The 18,460-nt window shown below is 56.2% G+C and overlaps 1 protein-coding gene and 1 pseudogene across 1 annotated transcript; both read left to right on the top strand.

Annotated features, from left to right (window-relative positions):
• The first annotated feature begins 3,974 nt into the window (after window positions 1-3,974).
• LOC125282063 (DENN domain-containing protein 3-like) lies at window positions 3,975-8,108 on the top strand (annotated as a pseudogene).
• Window positions 8,109-14,497: 6,389 nt separating this feature from the next.
• On the top strand, window positions 14,498-16,530 carry LOC130543900 (DENN domain-containing protein 3-like). The gene is made up of 2 exons (XM_057313008.1): window positions 14,498-15,152; window positions 15,508-16,530. Exons 1-2 carry the CDS (start codon window positions 15,042-15,044, stop codon window positions 15,997-15,999), a joined length of 603 nt encoding a protein of 200 aa, XP_057168991.1. The 5' UTR covers window positions 14,498-15,041; the 3' UTR covers window positions 16,000-16,530.
• The last annotated feature ends 1,930 nt before the right edge of the window (window positions 16,531-18,460 follow it).

The raw sequence follows: 18,460 nt of genomic DNA, 5'->3' as shown, positions 1-18,460 counted from the left end.
TGTGAAGATCAGTGCCGTTCTATAATCTAACAGAAATAAATCTGTGGGGGTGCCTGGGTGGCTCAGTCATTAAGCGTGTGCCTTCGGCTCAGGGCGTGATCCCGGCGTTCTGGGATCGAGCCCCACATCAGGCTCCTCCGCTGGGAGCCTGCTTCTTCCTCTCCCACTCCCCCTGCCTGTGTTCCCTCTCTCGCGGGCTGTCTCACTCTCTTTCAAATGAATAAATAAAATTAAAAAAAAAAAGGAATAAGAAATAAATCTGTGATGCTATCAGTTAGGGTGTGTGTGTCTCACTTTTTAATTAGCTCTGGTTTTTTGGACTGAAATGGTTGTTCCCGGGGAGGGGTTAGTAAATCAGTGTGGGCGAGAGAAGAGCAGGAGTGACTGTCCCCAGGCTGTGAGAACAGACCTTGTCTCGCCCCTAGGGGAGGGGCCGTTGCAATGCTCTGGGATCCAGGACTGTGCGTTCAGGAACTTACTCTGATGACCCAGTCGGACACGTGCACATATGTATGGCAGACACTGTTCACCGCTGCCTTTGCTCAGGTTGTGCGTGTGACGAAGAAGAGAGCACGCCAGCTGTCCCTCGGTAGGGCTGTTACTGCGTCGTCCCCGTGTGGCACCATACAGCTGTGACAGGGAATCAGCCACCCCATATGCTGAAGTGGAGAAAAAAGCTAGCGGAACCAGTAAAAGGAGATGATTGTATGTAGGGGGACAAATCATATTGATATATACGCACATAAGAAACGGGAAGGCTGTAATCTCCGCTGTGCATAGTATTACCCACCCTTTCGTGGAATTAGGGGGAAGGCCTTTCCTTTCTGTTCTTATGTATTTTATTCTTCCTGTATTGTCGTTAGCTTTTAACATGAGACTGTATTGCTTATCCAACCAGAAAAGACGCAAGGACATACGTTCAGTGGAAAAACAGATGTGAGATGTATGGCCAAATGCCAAGTTGGCTGAATTTAGGCCATCTTACTTTAAGGGACTAGATAAATGGCGGGGCGAGAGGTAGTCTCCTGCCGTTAGCATGATGACCGCATTCCCTGCGGCATCCGGACTGCTGCGCTCTAAGAGGTCGCGGAGCGCGAGGATGTGAATGGATGAGCAACCTCCGCTGAGAGCCGTCGGCTGGCTGAATGTGGGGACACAGAGAGACCACACAGTCCCCGGCCCAGCCCACCAACAGCTCTGAAGGTGATAGAGTACAACGTGGAGGGCATCAGTGCTCTAGGTGCTGAGCCAGGGCAGGGGGAGGCGGAAGGAGGTGCTGTAGGAGGTGAGGAGGGAGGAGGTGCAGGGGAGGTGGAAGGAGGTGCTGTAGGAGGTGAGGAGGGAGGAGGTGCAGGGGAGGTGGAAGGAGGTGCTGTAGGAGGTGAGGAGGGGAGGTGGAGGTGATGGAAGGAGGTGCTGTAGGAGGTGAGGAGGGAGGAGGTGAAGGGGAGGTGGAAGGAGGTGCTGAAGGAGGTGAGAAGGGGAGGTGGAGGTGGTGGAACGAGGTCCTGTAGGAGGTGAGGAGGGAGGAGGTGCAGGAGAGGTGGAAGGAGGTGCTGTAGGTGGTGAGGAGGGGAGGTGGAGGTGATGGAAGGAGGTGCTGTAGGAGGTGAGGAGGGGAGGTGGAGGTGATGGAAGGAGATGCTGTAGGAGGTGAGGACGGGAGGTGAAGGTGATGGAAGGAGGTCCTGTAGGAGGTGAGGAGGGGAGGTGGAGGTGGTGGAAGAAGGTGAGGAGCCAGGGGCTTGATGGTCTAGAAGAGGCGCCTTGTCCTGGCTGCAGGTGAGGAAAGTCTCCCTCCAGTGGGGGTGGAGGGGGCATCCCTGGTGAAGAGGAGGAGCGGGGAGGGGGTGAGCACGAGTCCGGCGGAGTGGAGAGCAGGGAAAAAGCACAGCGTTGGACCATGGGCGCTTGTTTCTGGAGACCGAGAGGTTCAGCGGGGCACGGCTTTGGGGGCACCCTGGCTTTGGAAGCAGGCTGGCCTGCTGCTCAGGCGTACTATGCAGGTCGTCGTCCTGCCCTGTGACGTAGCACACATGTGCCACATACATGGAATACGTGGTAATAACGGTAATGTATGGAAACAGATTCCATTTTCATTCTGGTGGAGGGACAGAGATGGTGTGTGAGGCTGGTTTGGACCCATCGAAGGGTCTGCAGGGGTAAAAAGCTGGTGCCAGTGGCAGGAGCCACCGCCCGTTGGGGCAGGTGATGAGGTCACATGTGTTCTGTTTTTTAAGATTTTTATTTATTTATTTATTTATTTATTTATTTATTTATTTATTTGAGAGAGAGTGAACACAGCGGGGAGGGGAGAGGCACAGAGGGAGAGGGAGAAGCAGGCTCCCCGCTGAGCAGGGAGCCGGACCTGGGGCTCCATCCCAGGACCCTGAGATCATGACCTGAGCCGAAGGCAGACACTTCACCGACTGAGCCACCCAGGTGCCCCCCCTTTGTGAGAGTGGACAGTGCGGGTCGGGCGCCCTGGGCCGGGCGGGAGGAGGCAATGCCATTCTCATGGCAGAACCCTTGAAGGATTAGTTTGTGGAGTCTGTAGCTGCTCTAAGTCCCGGGGTGGGTGGCTGCTTGGTCTGCAGGTGCGCAGCTGGGCTGGCACTGGGGCTGCTTTCAGAGACCTTTCTGCGGTTGGTGGCTCCGAAGACCCGAGGGTCACTGTCTTTATCACAGGCAAGCATATGGGCGGAAGCTTGGGTTTTAGGGAAATCAGCAGGAGCTTAGTTTTTGAAGCTGTGAGTTTAAGGGACTCGCCAGGTATGTCTGGAGGCAGCTGGGTGCGGTCTGGGACTGGCAAGAGGTCTGAGCTGGCAGTGGGACTCTGGGCACCGTCCCTAGGTGAGGACACCATGTGAGTGTGGAGACTGCCAGCCAGGCGGGGCACTTGAGGAGGGGCAAGGAGTCAGCCCTGGGGGGGTCACAGCCTGGAAGGAGGGGTCTGCCGGGGCCCTACCCAGGAGCGTCAGGGCAGAGGGGAAGAGCAGAGGGGGGTTTGCAGGCAAGGGGCCGGCTCCACGCTGTGCTCACCGATGTGATGTTTGACGTGAGGAAGGAGCGGACGTGCATACTTTCATAGTTAAGTAGGTCCGAACTGCTGGATGGTGATAAGGAAAGTTTTAGAAAGGTTTTGTAGAACTCAAGACGTGGTTTCCTTTCATGCCTGATACACAAAGATGTAAACATTATCCAGTACTATGGATTTCCCATGTTTGGTCTTTGTTCCCACTGGTACTAAACTTTTTTTCCAAATATAAAGAAATTATTGCCTGAATTTAAATTATACAGAATAAAAATAAGCTTTTTGAGTTTAGAGAGTGTATTTACTGATGGGAGTTCCTTGTATGAATCCTCTCAAGGGTAAGAGTTCCCCTTTGGCTCCACGATTCTTACTGAAACGGTGATGCTGGCTGTCCCTTCCCTGCCGGTGACAATTCCATTTCTCCTGGTGACAACGATGTCCTTCCTCATGCCCTCTCTGAGTCCCTCAGAGATCTTTGATTCCGCGCAGCCCACCCCACCCCGGCATCCTCCCACCTTCCCACATGCTTGCCACCCAGCGAATCCTGCCCCTGACTTCTGTTTCTCCACTAGCTTGGAGCTGACCTGCCCGTTTCTCTGTCACGGCCTGTTGACCTCTTCTGGGAGCTCGGGGAGCAGCCCGGCAACTGCCTCTGCGGAGTGGCCCGTCTCAGGCATCGTAGCTAGACAGAACGGAGGTCGGAGGCAGAGCCCGTGCTCTTCATATTATCTGGGGGAAGACTGAAAAGACAAAAGGTTTTGTAAAAATCGGGTACCAAGTTAAAGTTCGAAAGTGTTCAGGCTGAATGACCCTGTTGTGTAGACCTGGGGTGACCGTTTGGTTGCTGGAGGAAGGGTGTGTCTCTTCTCTCTGAGGCCGGCAGTCCTTCTTCTCACCCCTCGGTCCGTGTCCCCAGGTCAGTGGCAACAGGACCACTGGCATGGGGCATGACGCCGGCACCCCATCTGTACTGGGCTGGACAGTATGCGGCCCCCCCCAACCTGGGAGGGCACTGGGGCCTCTAGTGTGGGGGCTGGGGTTGAGCCTTTGACCTGCGACCTTGCCCCCTTGAGAGGGAAGCTCAGGGATGCGGCGTTCACTGCTGCAGTCCAAGCAGAGCTGGATGTGAACTGAGGTCTGCCTGTCAGTCCTGGGCTGGCAACTGCCGGGCTGTGTGCCCAGGGGCAGCCGGAGAGCCAGACCCTGTGCTGTGGGTGACTTGCCTGAACGCATGGCCTGATGGGTCCCTAAAAGCAGCTTCTGTGCCGTCCTTCCTGTCCTGGGCCACTGGTGGGTGAGGCCACACACACACACGTGGGTGCGGAACCGGCACTCTGGCGGGTCGAAGGGGAACAGAGCGACAGTGGGTGCTTGGACAGAAGGCGCACAGCGGAGCAAGGGTGAGCGCTGTTGGCTTACTCGTATTACTCCCTTTAGGTGTCCCTGAAGCAGGGGGTCAGCAGCCCCTCTTCTCTCGATCCGGAGGTCCTGTCAGTTTTTGTGCCTCCTTTTGTCAGTAAGGATGACAGTCAGACGGCTGGCGCCCCCTCTGCGACTCTGAGCAAGACCAGAAGGCGCTCCTTCAGAAAGAAGAGGGACAAGCCCAAAACGGAGCCCTGGAAGGGCCTCCCTCCTGAAGACATTAGTGTCCCCAACGGTGTGGACCTGCTTGGCCTGCCTCAGCTCTGCTTCCCAGGTATCCCCCGCCCTGCTTTCCCAACTCCCCCATGGTGCTTTCTAGAAACCAAGTCAAGAAAGGGTGACAGACGGGGGGCTGGTTACCCCTGGCAGCCCCGAGGCCAAACTGCAGGTCTCAGTTCTCTTAATCTTGGGGGTTTGGGAGCTGAAGGACGTGCAGCCCAATAGTGCAGCCCCCGTGTTTTGGAGAGCGAATCCCAGACGAAGGGCTGTCGGGATCGCCAGCACGGTTGGTAGAGGTGCTTTCCAAGGATTTTCACTTCTGATTGACAGGCCCGTCTTCCAGAGGTCCGGCCGGTGGGTCAGGATGAGTCCAGTTAGCCTGCAGCATCTCCCCCCAGAGTGCACTTCCGTCCGGGCTCCCTGGCCCCTTTTTTTCCGGGGACCCCGGGGCCTGCAGCCCGGGCTCACATGCTTTCCCCACCTGGCCTGTTCCCGGCAGTGGGTGGCCCTCATGTTTTCCACTGGTCTTTGAGAAACGCTGAGTGGCTGGTGTAGAAGACTCAGACTAGGGACTTCCCGTCTGTCATTCCCCGTCTGGGAGGTTCCATCGGGAATGGCTGCTGTCTCCCGGTCTCAGGGATTACAACCCGGGGACAGCTGGGACAACCCCTGCACCTGCCATGCTCAGAAACGGTCGCCTCCCCCAGGCACACCCCAGAGGGTTTGTCTGCGGTTGTTCTTATGTTCCTTCGCTAAATTCTGCAGAGCACAGAGGGTGGCTGAGAAATGGGCACCCACGGAGGGACGGAGGGGGCCACGGCTGGCTGGCGGCCCGACCCCCCAAGTGCCACAGCTGGCAGGGCGAGGACAGGTTCTGTAGGCCGCAAAGTGGGCTCACGGAGAGCCCAGCCTCGGAGGTGGATGCCACGGGGCCGTGCCGAGATTTCCTCTCCTTTCTCTACCCGCAGGGGGCGTGTACGTGGCCTCCGAACCGAAGGAGGACTGTGTGCACTTCCTGGTGCTGACCGATGTCTGTGGGAACAGAAGTATGCCGTGGTTGCCCAGTACTCCCGACCCCTGCACGTACGTGACCGCCGTGAATTCCCTCTGAAATCTGCTGGTGTTTATTTTTGCTGAAACACGCTTCCCGCAATCACCACGATTGTAATCATGTTAGCGTGTGCGGGTCAGTGGCACTAAGTACACTCCCGCTGGCGGGCAGCCCCTGCCGCGTCTGGTTGCAAAAGACGTTCATCACCCCGGAAGTCCCACCCCCGGCCCCCGGCCCCCGTTCTGCCCACATGGGTTTGCCTGCTTCGGACACCTGGTGTCAGTGGACTCAGGCTGCATGTGGCTTCTGTGTCTGGCTTCGTGCACTCAGTGGATGGGGTCAGAGTTCATCCACGTTGGGGCAGCGGCGCCTCTGTCTTACGGCCGAGTCCTACCGCCCAGTGTATGTGAGCCACAGCTTGTTTCCCACATGTCCGTGGAGGGACATTTGTGTTCTTGTATGCGGGGTGACGGCTTTGGGCCTCCAGAGCATGACTTGGCCCTCCCCCGCCCGGCAGGGCCACGAGTGCGAGCCAGCCGGCCCCTGGAGGTCGCAGGGGCCGCCGTGCACCTGAAGAGGCGGGGTGACCCACGGCCTGTGTCCAGAGGGTTTCCAGAAGCAGCAGTGCTTTACCCCGGGGAAGTCCAGGAATCCCACACCGAGGGGGCGGTGGCTGCCCGGTTGTTCCTCCCCACTCTGCCGTCAGAGGCTGGGCCAGGTGTGCTGGGAGAATTATCCCTAAGTGTCACGGCATAAGGCTCAACTCGATGGGCTCTGTCCCTTCACGCCTGTGGATGTGCCTCGGAAACCTGTGGGAGTCCAGCATTCTGCTGATGTCTGAGTGCGCGACCTCCGTGTCTGGACTAGGCGTCCCCTGGACCCCTGGACTAGGGTGGGCAGTGGGCAGCGCGGGGAGGCCACCCCTCATGGCCGTGTGTGCGGGCTGCTGGGCCTGCGGCGTTGGCAGCCTGCCTGCTTGCCTGGGTTAGGTAGGGGTGGGAGACGAGCCGGGGGCCGAGTTCCTGCCCCTCCCTGGCCAGCGCTTCCGGCAGAGACAGGATGGGAGGCTGGATTATTCAGGAAGGTGCTTGGGAGCCTGTCTGTGAAGTGATCGCTATGAGAAGTACATGTTATTTCTCTTATCCTTAAATACATTTTAAAAAGGTCACAGCCTCTGCTTTGCCTGTGACTCCCCCACTACACCTGGCTGCTGGGGTGTGCGTGACCCCTCGCCCATCCTCTCAGTGCCTGCGTGGTTTCGGGGTGACTCTGGGCCCTACATGCTGGCCTCCCCACCTCCCCTCGTGCCCAGTGACCATCCACGCCCTGTCCTGCGCTCCTGTCTTTCCGTGGACTGCACGCGCAGCCCTGCCCGGAGTGCAGACGGCACTGTGGTCCTCATATGCCAGCTGCCCGTGTGCTCAGCCCGGTGCCGACGACCCTCCTGCACAGTCGTTCATTTAATCCACAGCGAAGGGGGCTGGGAACTCTCAGCATCATCCCCGTTTTACCGCTGAGGGAGCAGGCAGTCGCACAGGGAGGTGAGGGGACTTGCCTGGGGGCCCAGCACACTGACTTGAGGGCCTTGGTTCAATGTTGGTGGGTAGACGAATGGCGTGCCCACTGCTTGCCGGGCTCTCCCCCTGTCTTGCAAGACCCTCGCGTTCACACCATCCCCAGGTGGAGCTGTTATCACGGTCCGCCGTCCCTACTGAAAAACCCCAAACAACCCTCCACGGGGGCCAGACTGTGGCCCTCAGTGATGCGCCACTCGTAAGCTCTGCAGTGGTCTGTGCCTTCTGGAATCTCGGTGCCGGTACTTTTCTCCAGCTGAGAACCCCCCCTCTCCCCCACCGACACACACACATATGGCCCAGTGCTGGAGGTTTTTTCCTGTGTAAGCAGAGCCCATGGCCCCTTCTGTGTCTTACTGTGTTCTCACTGTGTTCCAATCTGGGGTCGGGACGTGTCATTGTCTCTGCCACCTCAGCACATCACACACTGGGGGAGGGGGGCATCTGCGAGGACTGGGACTCCCAGTGACACAGGGGGGGCATCCATGCTGACTGGGACTTGCGGTGACACCGGAGGGGGCGCCAGCCGGGTGGCGGGGGAGCAGGATGCTGTCTGGGCCCCTGCCCTCTCGCTTCTGTCTGCAGAGGCCCACACTGCTGAGGATAGAAGCTGGGACCAGCTGGATCGGAGGGTGACACGGGCCTGTTGCTTTCTCTCCAGGACGAGTCGTGTTTCTACAACGGCAAGGCGCACTGGGAGCCATCCTGGCCGACCGCGGGCGTGGCTGGCTGCTTCGGACCGTTCTCGGTGTGCGTGGTCTCCAAGCTCCCCTACTACAACGCCCTCAAGGACTGCCTGTCCTGGTGAGCCCGTGCGGTGCCCGCGTGTCTGCGAGGCCACGCCTGGCGCTGGCGGTGGTGGGAGGGCTCTGGTTTGGTGACGGGAGCTCCCGTGAAGGCCCAGAGGCTTCCCGAGGCGGTAGCCTGTGGGGAAGGTCTGCCAGACAAGGGAAGATGAAACCAAACTGTGGGAAGTAAAATTAGTATGGAGGATTTTATGTTGTTTGGTTTTTTAAAAAAGACGTCCATCAGAAATAGCTCTTCTCCTGTTATCTGAGAAAATCAGGCTGCCGCTGCTGTCAGTCCTGTTAAGTTCATGACAGTTAACGAATTATCTTTTCTTGGGGTGGAATCTTGAAGTGCCTTAATGCTGATGATATTGAGTAGAAAGCCTGAGGACGTAGAGAAGTTTTGAAAACTCTAGAGAGAATCGCGTCGGGCGCACTTGCCGCCTGTCGTCGGGGGATGATTGTGGCGTGTGGACACGGTCCATCCCCCGGCCACACGCGCCCTGGCCGCCTGGTTTTCGTTCTCACAAAGTTCTAGTCTTGGAATTCTCAGTGGTTTGGTTAACGACAGAGGCGGCCAACGGAGGTTTGCCTTAATGCTGTAATACCCACCCTCCACCCCTGGCAAGTCGCAGACTTCTGGAAAGACCATCATTTTGGTTCTCACACTGTGGTCAGAGGGATGAGCAGGAATCCTTCCTGACCAAACTCACCACCTTCGGAGCTCAAGTTCCAGCACCTTAATGTTTTAGTTTTCAAAATGTGGCTGGTGTTTGCCCATAGTTTGGGTCTAGCCCGTGTTTTATTGCCCCCGACACAGAACAGAGCGCTCGCCGGGTCTCCCTCCGGGACTGCGTGCTCAGTAGGGCATGTCTGCCCGGGCGTGGGCAGTGATAGGATGATAAATTAGGACAGGGTCCCTTTTCGTTAATTAACTGGTAATCTTCAGCACCTGAGGGTAGGTGGCTTGTGCACCCATCTCGTTTCCTCTTCTGTGAATTGGGGGTGGTGATGCCACCCTTTCTCGAACGGAACGGGTTCGGGCCTGCGGGGAGGACAGCACCTGCTTCACTTTCTCGGCCTTTGTACGCGTGATCATTCACGTGTGACTGGCAACAAATACCATCCTGCTAGACGTTAATGCGAAGGAACATTTAACTCGAAAAACGTGTTCAGTTTCCCTGCTCCTCGAGTTTTCTGTCTCCTGATGGTCGTTGCTAAATGACCCGAACTAGAAAACAGAAAAACAGATGACAGAAATGCAAAAGGCAGTTTATAAATACAGATTTATAGATTTTTAAAATCTGTTTTTCTGCTATAACGGTGGCGTGTAAACTAGGCCTCTGTGTGGACAGAAATTGGGAGAGAATGCTTAGTTGTATTTGGGGAATTAGATTATGGAGAGTCTGGTTTTTTTTTTTTTTTAACTCGATACTATTCTTTGACAATAATTAAAATATGGAAGAATATTGAATTATCTCCATTTCCTGACACTAACTTCAGGAAGAGCTATTATTATTTTTAAAGATTTATTCATTTATTATTTTTAGAGAGAGAGAGAGCAGGGAGGAGGGACAGAGGGAGAGAGAGAGAGAATCCCAAGCAGGATCCATGCTGAGTGCAGAGCCTGACACGGGCTTGATCTCATGACCCTAAGATCGCGACCTGAGCTCCAATCAAGAGTCAGATGCTTAACCGACTGCGCCACCTAGGCGCCCTGACTGACCCCAGGCGGACTTATGATTTGTTACTTAAAGTAACAGCGTAAGCGCTTGGCTTGCGGGACACGCGTGGGCCCTGCTGTGGCCCTGCTGTGGCGAGTGAGGCCGGGGACCGCCCCAGGGCACAGAGGTGGGGTTTCCAGGGCAGTTGGCTGAATTTTGCCTAATGTAGACACCATGTCACCACCACTGCCATTAAGACAGAGAACATTTTCACCACGCCCCAAAGTTCCCTTACACCCTGTGGTCGCTTCCCAGCTGCCTGCCCCCAGGCACCTGCTGGTCCGTCATGCGTTTCAGTCACTTGCCGCTGTGCCTTGAACAACGCGGTTTGAACTATGCGCGTCCACGTACACCTGGATTTTTTTCAACAAATACAGTACAGTCCTATATATGTATTTTCTCTTCCTCAGGATTTTCTTAAAAACATTTCCTCTTTTCTAGCTTACTTTATTCTAAGAATACAGGATATAATGCATATTACATGCAGAATACCTGTTAATCGATCGTTCGTGTCGTCGGTAAGGCTTTAGGTCAGCAGCGGGCTATCAGCAATTAAGTTTTTTGGGGGTTGAGAAGTTCTATGCAGGTTTTCAACTGCGTGGGGGAGAGCACCTTTAACCCCTCACATTGTTCAAGGGCCAACCGTACTTCAAAAGTCAGAATGCATTTGGGAAACAAACGTGGCCAAGCACTTTCCTTTGAGATGTTTACTCGCTGCTGAAGTATGACCCAGACAGAAAATTGCATGAATTCCAGCTGTGTAACCAGCACCCACAGCAAGAAACAGAACATGACCAGCCCCCATCCCCCCCACGCCCCACCTCTCCTGTGCCCCAGTGCAGGCAGGTCCTGACCCTGGGCAGCCTCACCTTGCTGTCTGAGGCCTAGGGTTGTCGTCAGTGTCCTCCCGCCACCTCCCCCGCCCCCAGCCTGGAAGGCCCTGGGGCTGCCGGCACTGGCAGACAGGTCAGCGCTGATTAGAAATGCTAAGATGTCCTCCAGTCCCCTTCATGTCACTGCAATGTTGTGTAATCGTTCTTTCTGATGGCTGAGTAATATTCCATTGTGACGGGTAGTAAGGAGGGCACGTATTGCATGGAGCACTGGGTGTTACACGCAAGTAATGAATCATGGAACTTTACATCAAAAACTAAGGATATACTGTATGGTGACTAACATAATAAAAATTATTATAAAAAAAGAAATGCTAAGATGACAATTGGATACTCATACTTATTTTGTGATTTGATTTTTTTTTATTTTAGTTTATTGACTCATCTAAAGCTCTGTAAAGATTTTGAAGTTGACAATCACATAAAAGATTTTGCTGCAAAACTGTCTTTGACACCTAGCCCGCCGCCTGGACCGCTTCATTTGGTCATTAAATCTGGAATTTTGTCTTTTCTTTATGAATAGTAAAAGTCCTATGTCGACGATGGTTTTAATGTTTTAAACTGTTTCTTACGTTCCAGGGTGTTTAAATTACGCTTCTCAGGTTCCTTACAGAATCATCTAATTACGCTGTTTCTAGAGATGCGTTTGCCGGGCGGCCCGTGATACATGGTGTGGAGCTGGTGATGGGCCCCCTTAGTGCTTAACACACCGGCTCATTTGGTTTATTTGTCTGGAATATTGGGTATTGTATTAAACTGATTCATGTTTTCTCCTGTCCGGGGTGATTAATGAAAAGTACCTGGCTTCCTATTTTTTGGTTTTTCCCAGTGCCACCGTGTTGTTGAATAAGTGGCCAAGCGTTTCCGTGGGTCTGGGTTCCCTGGCACGCTCGTCCTGAGATGTTGTTGGCTCTTTCACCACGTGAGGGTTTCGGGCTAAGGACAGTTGCAGAAAGGCAGCCCACGTTCCCCCTTTGCCGAGTAATGGGCCAAGACGGCTGAGCTGTGATGACACCTGTCTGGCCTGGCATCTTCCAGACTGACGCAACCACCGGGCATTTCCTCGTTCTCAAACAAGCACCTGCCAGATTAGTGTCTGGAAGAAGGTCATAGATGTCGACTCTGCTTCACTCAGTCCTTTCTGGAAGCTTAGACATAGAGATCTCGGTTCTCTACGTATTGATTATTATTCACAGTTGAAAAATTAATTTTATTTCGCAGGAGACATGTGATCATGAACTTAAAATGTATATTTTTAATATCACACTACAGTGTGTGGGATGGGGGAGGGAACCCTGCCAGATGCATTCCAGGCCCAGAGACAGAGCAAGTTGCCCCAGGACCTTGGTTCCGCTCCCAGAAACCTTTGTAGGGACGTTTATTGGGTTCTTGTTTTGTGCAAGGCTCTCATCTTTATCATGTGGATAATTGGTATTTTTTTATGGTTCAGTGAAGTCATCAAAGTTTCTGTTCTTGCTCTAATCACTCAACAAGTGTTCCCTGAGGACCGGCTAAGCAGTGAACAAAGCCGAGTTCAGGGCAGTTTGAGGGTTAACCGTATGTACTATGTTCCGCCTTTGAGCATGAGTAATGCACGAACCGCACCCATACCCATCTTCTGTACCTCGGAGTCTTGGATGAATTCATATTTGGTTCTCCGACTTTTACCACCCCCGTGAGAAAGTTTCCTGGGGGTCGTTCTTGATGCCTCTTCTCTTCACCCCTGCATTCCATCCATGGCTCATCCCTGACCGGCCAGCTCCCGGCGTTTGCCTCTAGTTGGCCACGGCCACCACCCCACGCAGGGCCACTGGGTCCCACCTGTGTGACTTGGGGAGCCATTGGTCTGGTCACGTCCATTCTTGACCCTTCATTCAGTTCATCCTTTGCATAGTGGCTGCAGGGACTGTTAACATCTATCCATTGGACTCTCCTCTTGTGCGTAAAAGCCCACAATGGCTTCTCGCTGCGTAGCTGCCGCAGTCCTGCATCCCTAGCCCCTGTATCAGTGTCCTGCTCTGTCTCATGTCCTCACTCCCTTGCTGACTGTTGTCCAGCCACACTGGATTTCCCTCAGTCCCTCGCAGGTGCTGCCCCCAGGCCCTTGCATATGCTGTTCCTGGAAGTCAGGTTCTTCGGGATGGCCTCTGTGTGACCTCCCACCCGTCTCTCTGTGCCCTGCTCCCTTCCTGCAGAGCCCAGCATGGTCTGCAGTTAGGGCCCGCACACGTGTGTGTTTTGTTCAATGTCCATCTTCTCCATCGGCCTCCAAGCTGCATGAGGAAAAGGCCCCGTTCAGAGCTGTGTTTGCGACGCTGTTACCATGCCTGCTGCTCCCACAGCTGTCGAGTGAATGAATGAACGGATGGGTCGTGTTTCGGTGTTAGCCTGTCCTGTTCACAGAGCAGGGCCTGCGTCTTGGTTCTTGCGCATTTGTCCGAATGAGCCGAGTCTGGCTCAGACTAGCCGCTGTGATCCCCCTCGTGCGGCCTCACCAGCTCTGGGGTCCTCATTGATACGTGGCCCTGACCCATCTTTGGGAGTGTTGAACCACTGTGGCTGTTCCTTGTTTTGGAAAAACGCAAGGCCAAGATTCTTCTCTAACCCCGGAGCCGATTCAGCATGGAATTCCAGAACCCACTACAAGCAAACATTGATGGAGAGGCTGTGTAGCTAGTGGTCAGGAGCTGTGGTTCCTGTGAATCAAGCGTGTGGGCGCCGGGTGGGGCATCTCCTGTCTGCGTCAGGGGCGGTGGCGCCCAGCCTCCACCAGGCCTGGCTCGGTGCCCTTTCGCGGACGGCGCCTGGACCACCAGCCCGAGAGCAGCAGACACCCGCGTCCCTGGGCCCGCTCTGCCGCTTCTCTGCCCACCAGCGGGTCTGATTTTACGTGCTTTCAGAGCATGGCCAAGTCGCTGGGTGTGCACGCGAAATGCGCCTTTTCCGTCTCACTCTACCGGACTCACTTCCTGTGTTGCTTTGTGTGTGGATCCTATTGTCTGCGTGGGGCTACAGTCAAAGCTGAACTTTGGAAAGTGTTTCCCCGAAATCTCTCTCCCTCCTCAGTCTCTTCACCTGAGAGGTGGGGTGGACAGCAGAGCCCAGCTCAGAGGGTGTGGATCTCACGCACGTGAGGTCGCTGGCATCCCGGGGGCCCAACAGCGTCCCTGGTAGAATGACTGGTGTTTGTATTAGTTTCTACCTGTAGTTGGGAAGCTGGTCGATACGTTTATTTTTTGAAATATTGAGGGGAATTTTTCATATAAACTTTACAATGATTCATAGTTCATCACCGCTGGGAGCATGTAACTCTGCTCTACCGTGTTTTGTTTTAAATAAAAAGGATGTTACTGTCCACACAGCGCGTCCGCCTTGATTCTGATGTGTCTTGCTTCTGTGGGCCAGTGGGTGACAAGACGGTGCCGTCGGGGGGCCCTTGCAGAAAGAAGGCTTCTCCTGCCCTCAGGTTCTTTGCACGAGCGTTCACGCAGAGCCGTGGTGATGCAGGTGTGAGCACGTGTGGAACGCGAACATTTGTTCTCCAGCCAGTGCTCCGCATCTCTCCGTGTGTCCTCCTTCCACACTTTTCCTGGCGGGAGCTTCTCTGTGCTCAGATTCGAATCTTCTCTGTGCTTGTGGCCCGGTGCTCCTCACACTTGGGTCACTCTGTTCTGCTGGTCCCCAGGGCTCCAGGGACACTCCTGGGTGCCCCCCAAAAGGCTGACACCCACGGTCAGGAACGAACTTGCCAATGAGCTGGAAGGCTTCTCGGTGGAGGGGCCCCTACCGTCCCCCTCCGTCTACCGCGTCCTTTTACACAGAAGGGGCATTCTGCAGATACTGAATTTGAATCAAAGTGTAATTTTGAGATACCATCATTGAGAAAAATAAAGTCTTTCTCAGCGATTTCTTAAAGTGCATGTCTTTAAAGAGCTTTGACAATTACGTTGAAAATACTAAGAGAATTTGTAATATGCAGTAAGTGTTCTGAGATTAACCCGATCGTGTTTGACTTAGAACCTGTGCTGATCGGGACAGATGTCCAGGTGTCAGTTTATCTTTGCCGATGGGCAGTCTGCTAATGAAGTAAAGAGTTTAGGGAAGTTTGGCCGAAAAAGACATTCAGCACTTGATTCACGTCTGAGCCTTGCTCAGCAATTCTGTGTCTCTGGACTGTTTGGTTCTGTGACATATATGGGGATAGCGTGAGTCTTCAAACACGTATCCTAGGTCAGACACCCTCGGTGCCAGAACGGAGAGTCTCAGTGCATTTCGGCCTCTGCTGGGAGCGGCTCTCTGAGCTAATTACGGAACTTGGTCGTCACAGATATTTAACATGAAGCCACTACAGATCGTGTTTCCTTCCCGCGTGGACCCTGAGAGCCCGGTCATCGACTTGGACCTTCACCTGCCTTTGCTGTGCTTCAGGCCCGAGAAAGTGCGGCAGGTAAGCGTCCCTCCGGACCTGGGGCGTCCGTGCTGGTTGGCTTGGTGGGGCATCTAAGCTGTCATCGTCTGGAGGGTGATTCCAGGGCACGTGTGTTCCAGAACATTCCAGAATGTTCCGAATGTTCCACAACGCACTGGGAATAGTTGCTTTTTGGCTTCAAGCAGACATTCAGGACTGTGCACACCATTTACAAGCAGTGCTTTTGGGGGTTAAAGGGGCTTTCGTTTTGGCAAACAGCAGGGAAACCGGGTGAGACCTAGGCTCCACGTGGTTTTGGTGGCGCATTCACACGCATGTTCAGTGCATGGCGCGTGGTCAGAGGTGTGTACACGGTGTCGTTGATCTCCCCCAGATCCTAACGTGCCTCCTCATGGAGCAGCGGATGGTGTTCTTCTCCTCCAGCTGGGCGCTGCTACCGCTGGTCGCCGAGTGCTTCCTGGCCTACCTGCACCCCCTGCAGTGGCAGCACACGTTCGTGCCCGTCTTGTCGCGCCAGATGCTAGACTTCGTCATGGCACCGACGTCCTTCCTCATGGGCTGCCACCTCGACTACTTTGAAGAAGTCAGCAAGGTTAGGCCTTGGCCATTTGCTGTAGAATGTCAGATCCTTGTGACCCCTGCGGGGACTGGCGGAGAGGGGCTTCCAAAGGGCCCTGCAGGGAGGGCCACGTGCCCTGGCCACAGGGAGAGGGTGGGCACTCCTGTCCCTGGGGCTCGTGCTCTGGGCTCCACGCACGCGGGGTGCTGTCGCGGGTCTGCACCATCCTCCTGCAGTCCTCCGGGTCTTTTCGAGGCTGGGGGGTTCTGGGCGCTGGGACCCCGTGTCACGTGCCAGTCCCCTTAAATTCCCGGGGCTCCAGCGAGGAGAGTGTGGGTGTCGGCACTGATGGAGCCTGCTAACCGGCCTGGCCGTGGCTGCTTTCTAGTTTTGTGGCCTTGAGTGAGGTGCCAGCCCTTACTGAGCCTCAGCCTCCTTGGCTCTAAAGTGGGCATGTCCTCCTGGGCCGGGCTCTGTGTGGGGACCACCCCCACCCGCCAGCACAGGGGAAGGGCTTGGCAGACCCCAGCAGCCAGTGTCCCGGTCCAGATCTTGTGTTTCTCTGGTTAAGCTTCTGTTGTTCGTTCAGTAATGCTGTGGACCATCCTACTGGAAGACGCCCCGTCTATGGAATTCCCTCCTCCTCCTCCTTCCTCTCTCCCCCCTTTTGTTTTTGAGGCAATCCGCTGGCTCCCAAGAAGGCCAGCTGGCCTCCCCAAGCCCCCAACCTCCCTGTACGCTCCGGCCTCGAGCCCCTCCGTCTCACCGAGACCCCCCGAATCCACCAACCTCCCCATCTTTCACGAACCCCCCCAGGCCTTCTCATGTCCCCCAAACCTCCCCGTTTACCCGAGCCCTCAGCCTCCCCTCGTCCCCTGGCCTGCCGGAGCCCGCCGACCTCCCCACAAGTCCGTCCTCCACCCATCCCTGTTCTCCCAGAACCCGCCCCCTCGTCCCCCTTCCCTGGCCTCTCTTGTCCCCCCGCCGGCCTCCCCACATCGCCGTCCTCCCGGAGACCCCCAGTCCGCCCCACATCTCCCGACCGGCCCGCGCCGCGGTCCTCCCCACAGCGCCGTCCTCCCCGGGCCCCTCCCTCGTCCTCCCCACTTCTCCGGCCTCCCCACATCCTCGGCCTCCCGAGCCCCGCGCGGGAGGGGCCCGTCTCCGCCACATCCGCCCTGCGGACCGGCTCCTTGGCCCCGCTAGGCCCTGCCAACCCCCAGCTCCAGGAGCCGGCCCGCCCGCCCGCGTCCCGGCCCCCTCCCCAGCCCCGCACTCACTCGGACCGCGCGGGGCGCCGGGAGGCGAGGGCAGACCACTGCGAGGCGGCGCCGCGAACCGACGGGCGGCGCTCCCTCCCACGCCTCACGCCGCAGGCGCACAGCGGTCCCGGCCCGGCGGCGGCAGCGGTGGCAGCGGGCTTGCACCCTCGGGGCCGTGCTGCGTCCGTCGGCGCGGGCCGCGCGTGCGCGGCGACCGGCTGAGCCGGGCTTCACCGCCAAGGCGCGCGCCGGGCCGAGTCCCCGCACCGATCTTTGCCCCCCCGCTGGGAGGACCGGGCATGCGCCCCGCGGCCCGCGCATGCCCTGCACGCCACGGGGCTCCGCTCCCGAGACCGCGCCAGACAGTCGCGCCCGGAATTCAGGACGGCAAGGGACTCAGCGCGCATGTGGTGGCCGGGTCCAGGGAAGCCTCGGCGGAGGCCGGGAGGGGCGGCCCGCCGAGCTGAGGTCCCGGGGCTCCCACCGGCGGCACTCTGGGCCGGCGGGGCTGGACCGACGTCGGGGAAGCCCTCCCACCCGCTGCCCTGCCCCCCACAGCCCGGACGCGGCCCCTTCGCGGGGCCGCCCTAGCCCGCCGCCCTGCAGCCCAGCCCCAGGGCCGGAACCCGCGCAGTCGAGCCCTGCAGTGGGCCGGGGCCTGGCCCGAGTCCTCGCGCGTGTCTTCGCCAGGCTTCCTGCCCACCCCGAGGAGTTAGGTGTCCCGGGCCCCTCTGCACACAGGAGAGTGAGGCTCAGGGGTGTGTTCCGTGGCATCACAGCTAATGCTGGGCTGTACTTAGATTGAATCCTGGAAGACGGCCTGAAAGAGGCTGTGGGAGGCGGCTGGAGGTAGACAGATGTGGGGCCTGCGCGCTGGTCTCAGGGCTGGAGACAGAAGAGGAGGACCCCGGGGATCTGGGAGTCACCAGGCCTAGGGCAGCTGAGCAGACCCAGGACACGAGTGGAAGGGGCAAAAATGCACTCGTCCAGGGGCTTCTTCAGGCATCCTTAGGAGCCTGGCCTTTGTTCTTTAGGCCGCAGGGAGCCTGGGGAGGGTTTCAAGCAGGAAGTAATATCTGATTTGTGTTCTTTAAAAAAAAAAAAAAGACAACCTTGCGGTAGGAAATGAAACCAGAGGCAGGGCAACTTTCATCTTTATGGTGTCACTTTGATCCTCACCACAAGCCAGGAGGCAGGTTAGGGCCACACTCCTTTTCAAAGGTGAACTCCTGAAGCCCAAAAAGGTAACCCACCGTTCTGTCCTCAGAAGGTATCATTTGACTCTAGTTGTAACAGAAGCAGGTAAAATAAAACAATTTTGCGTAGCAAGAGTTTTACTATATATGTTTTTGTTGTTCTTTAATGAAATGTGTTACGGTTATTTGTAGAATTTTTTTAACTCCATCCAAGTTTGCAAGGAAGTGTGTCTCTGAATGTGAGCCCCAGGGCCTTGGTCCCCAGAGTTTGCTCCACCTGGAACTCTCCTCCCTCTGGAGTGTGTCACT

Source organism: Ursus arctos, unplaced genomic scaffold (assembly GCF_023065955.2).
Source record: "Ursus arctos isolate Adak ecotype North America unplaced genomic scaffold, UrsArc2.0 scaffold_16, whole genome shotgun sequence".
NCBI lineage: Eukaryota > Metazoa > Chordata > Mammalia > Carnivora > Ursidae > Ursus > Ursus arctos.
The sequence above is the reverse complement of the archived record's forward strand: the minus strand, read 5'-3'. Positions and strand labels throughout refer to the sequence as shown.

What these genes read in the sequence shown, in the direction of transcription:
- LOC130543900 (XM_057313008.1), top strand. Translation starts at nt 15,042, where the DNA reads ATGAAGCCACTACAGATCGTGTTTCCTTCCCGCGTGGACCCTGAGAGC. An exon ending in GGCCCGAGAAAGTGCGGCAG is followed by an intron (nt 15,153 to 15,507) that starts GTAAGCGTCCCT and finishes GATCTCCCCCAG; the next exon opens with ATCCTAACGTGCCTCCTCAT.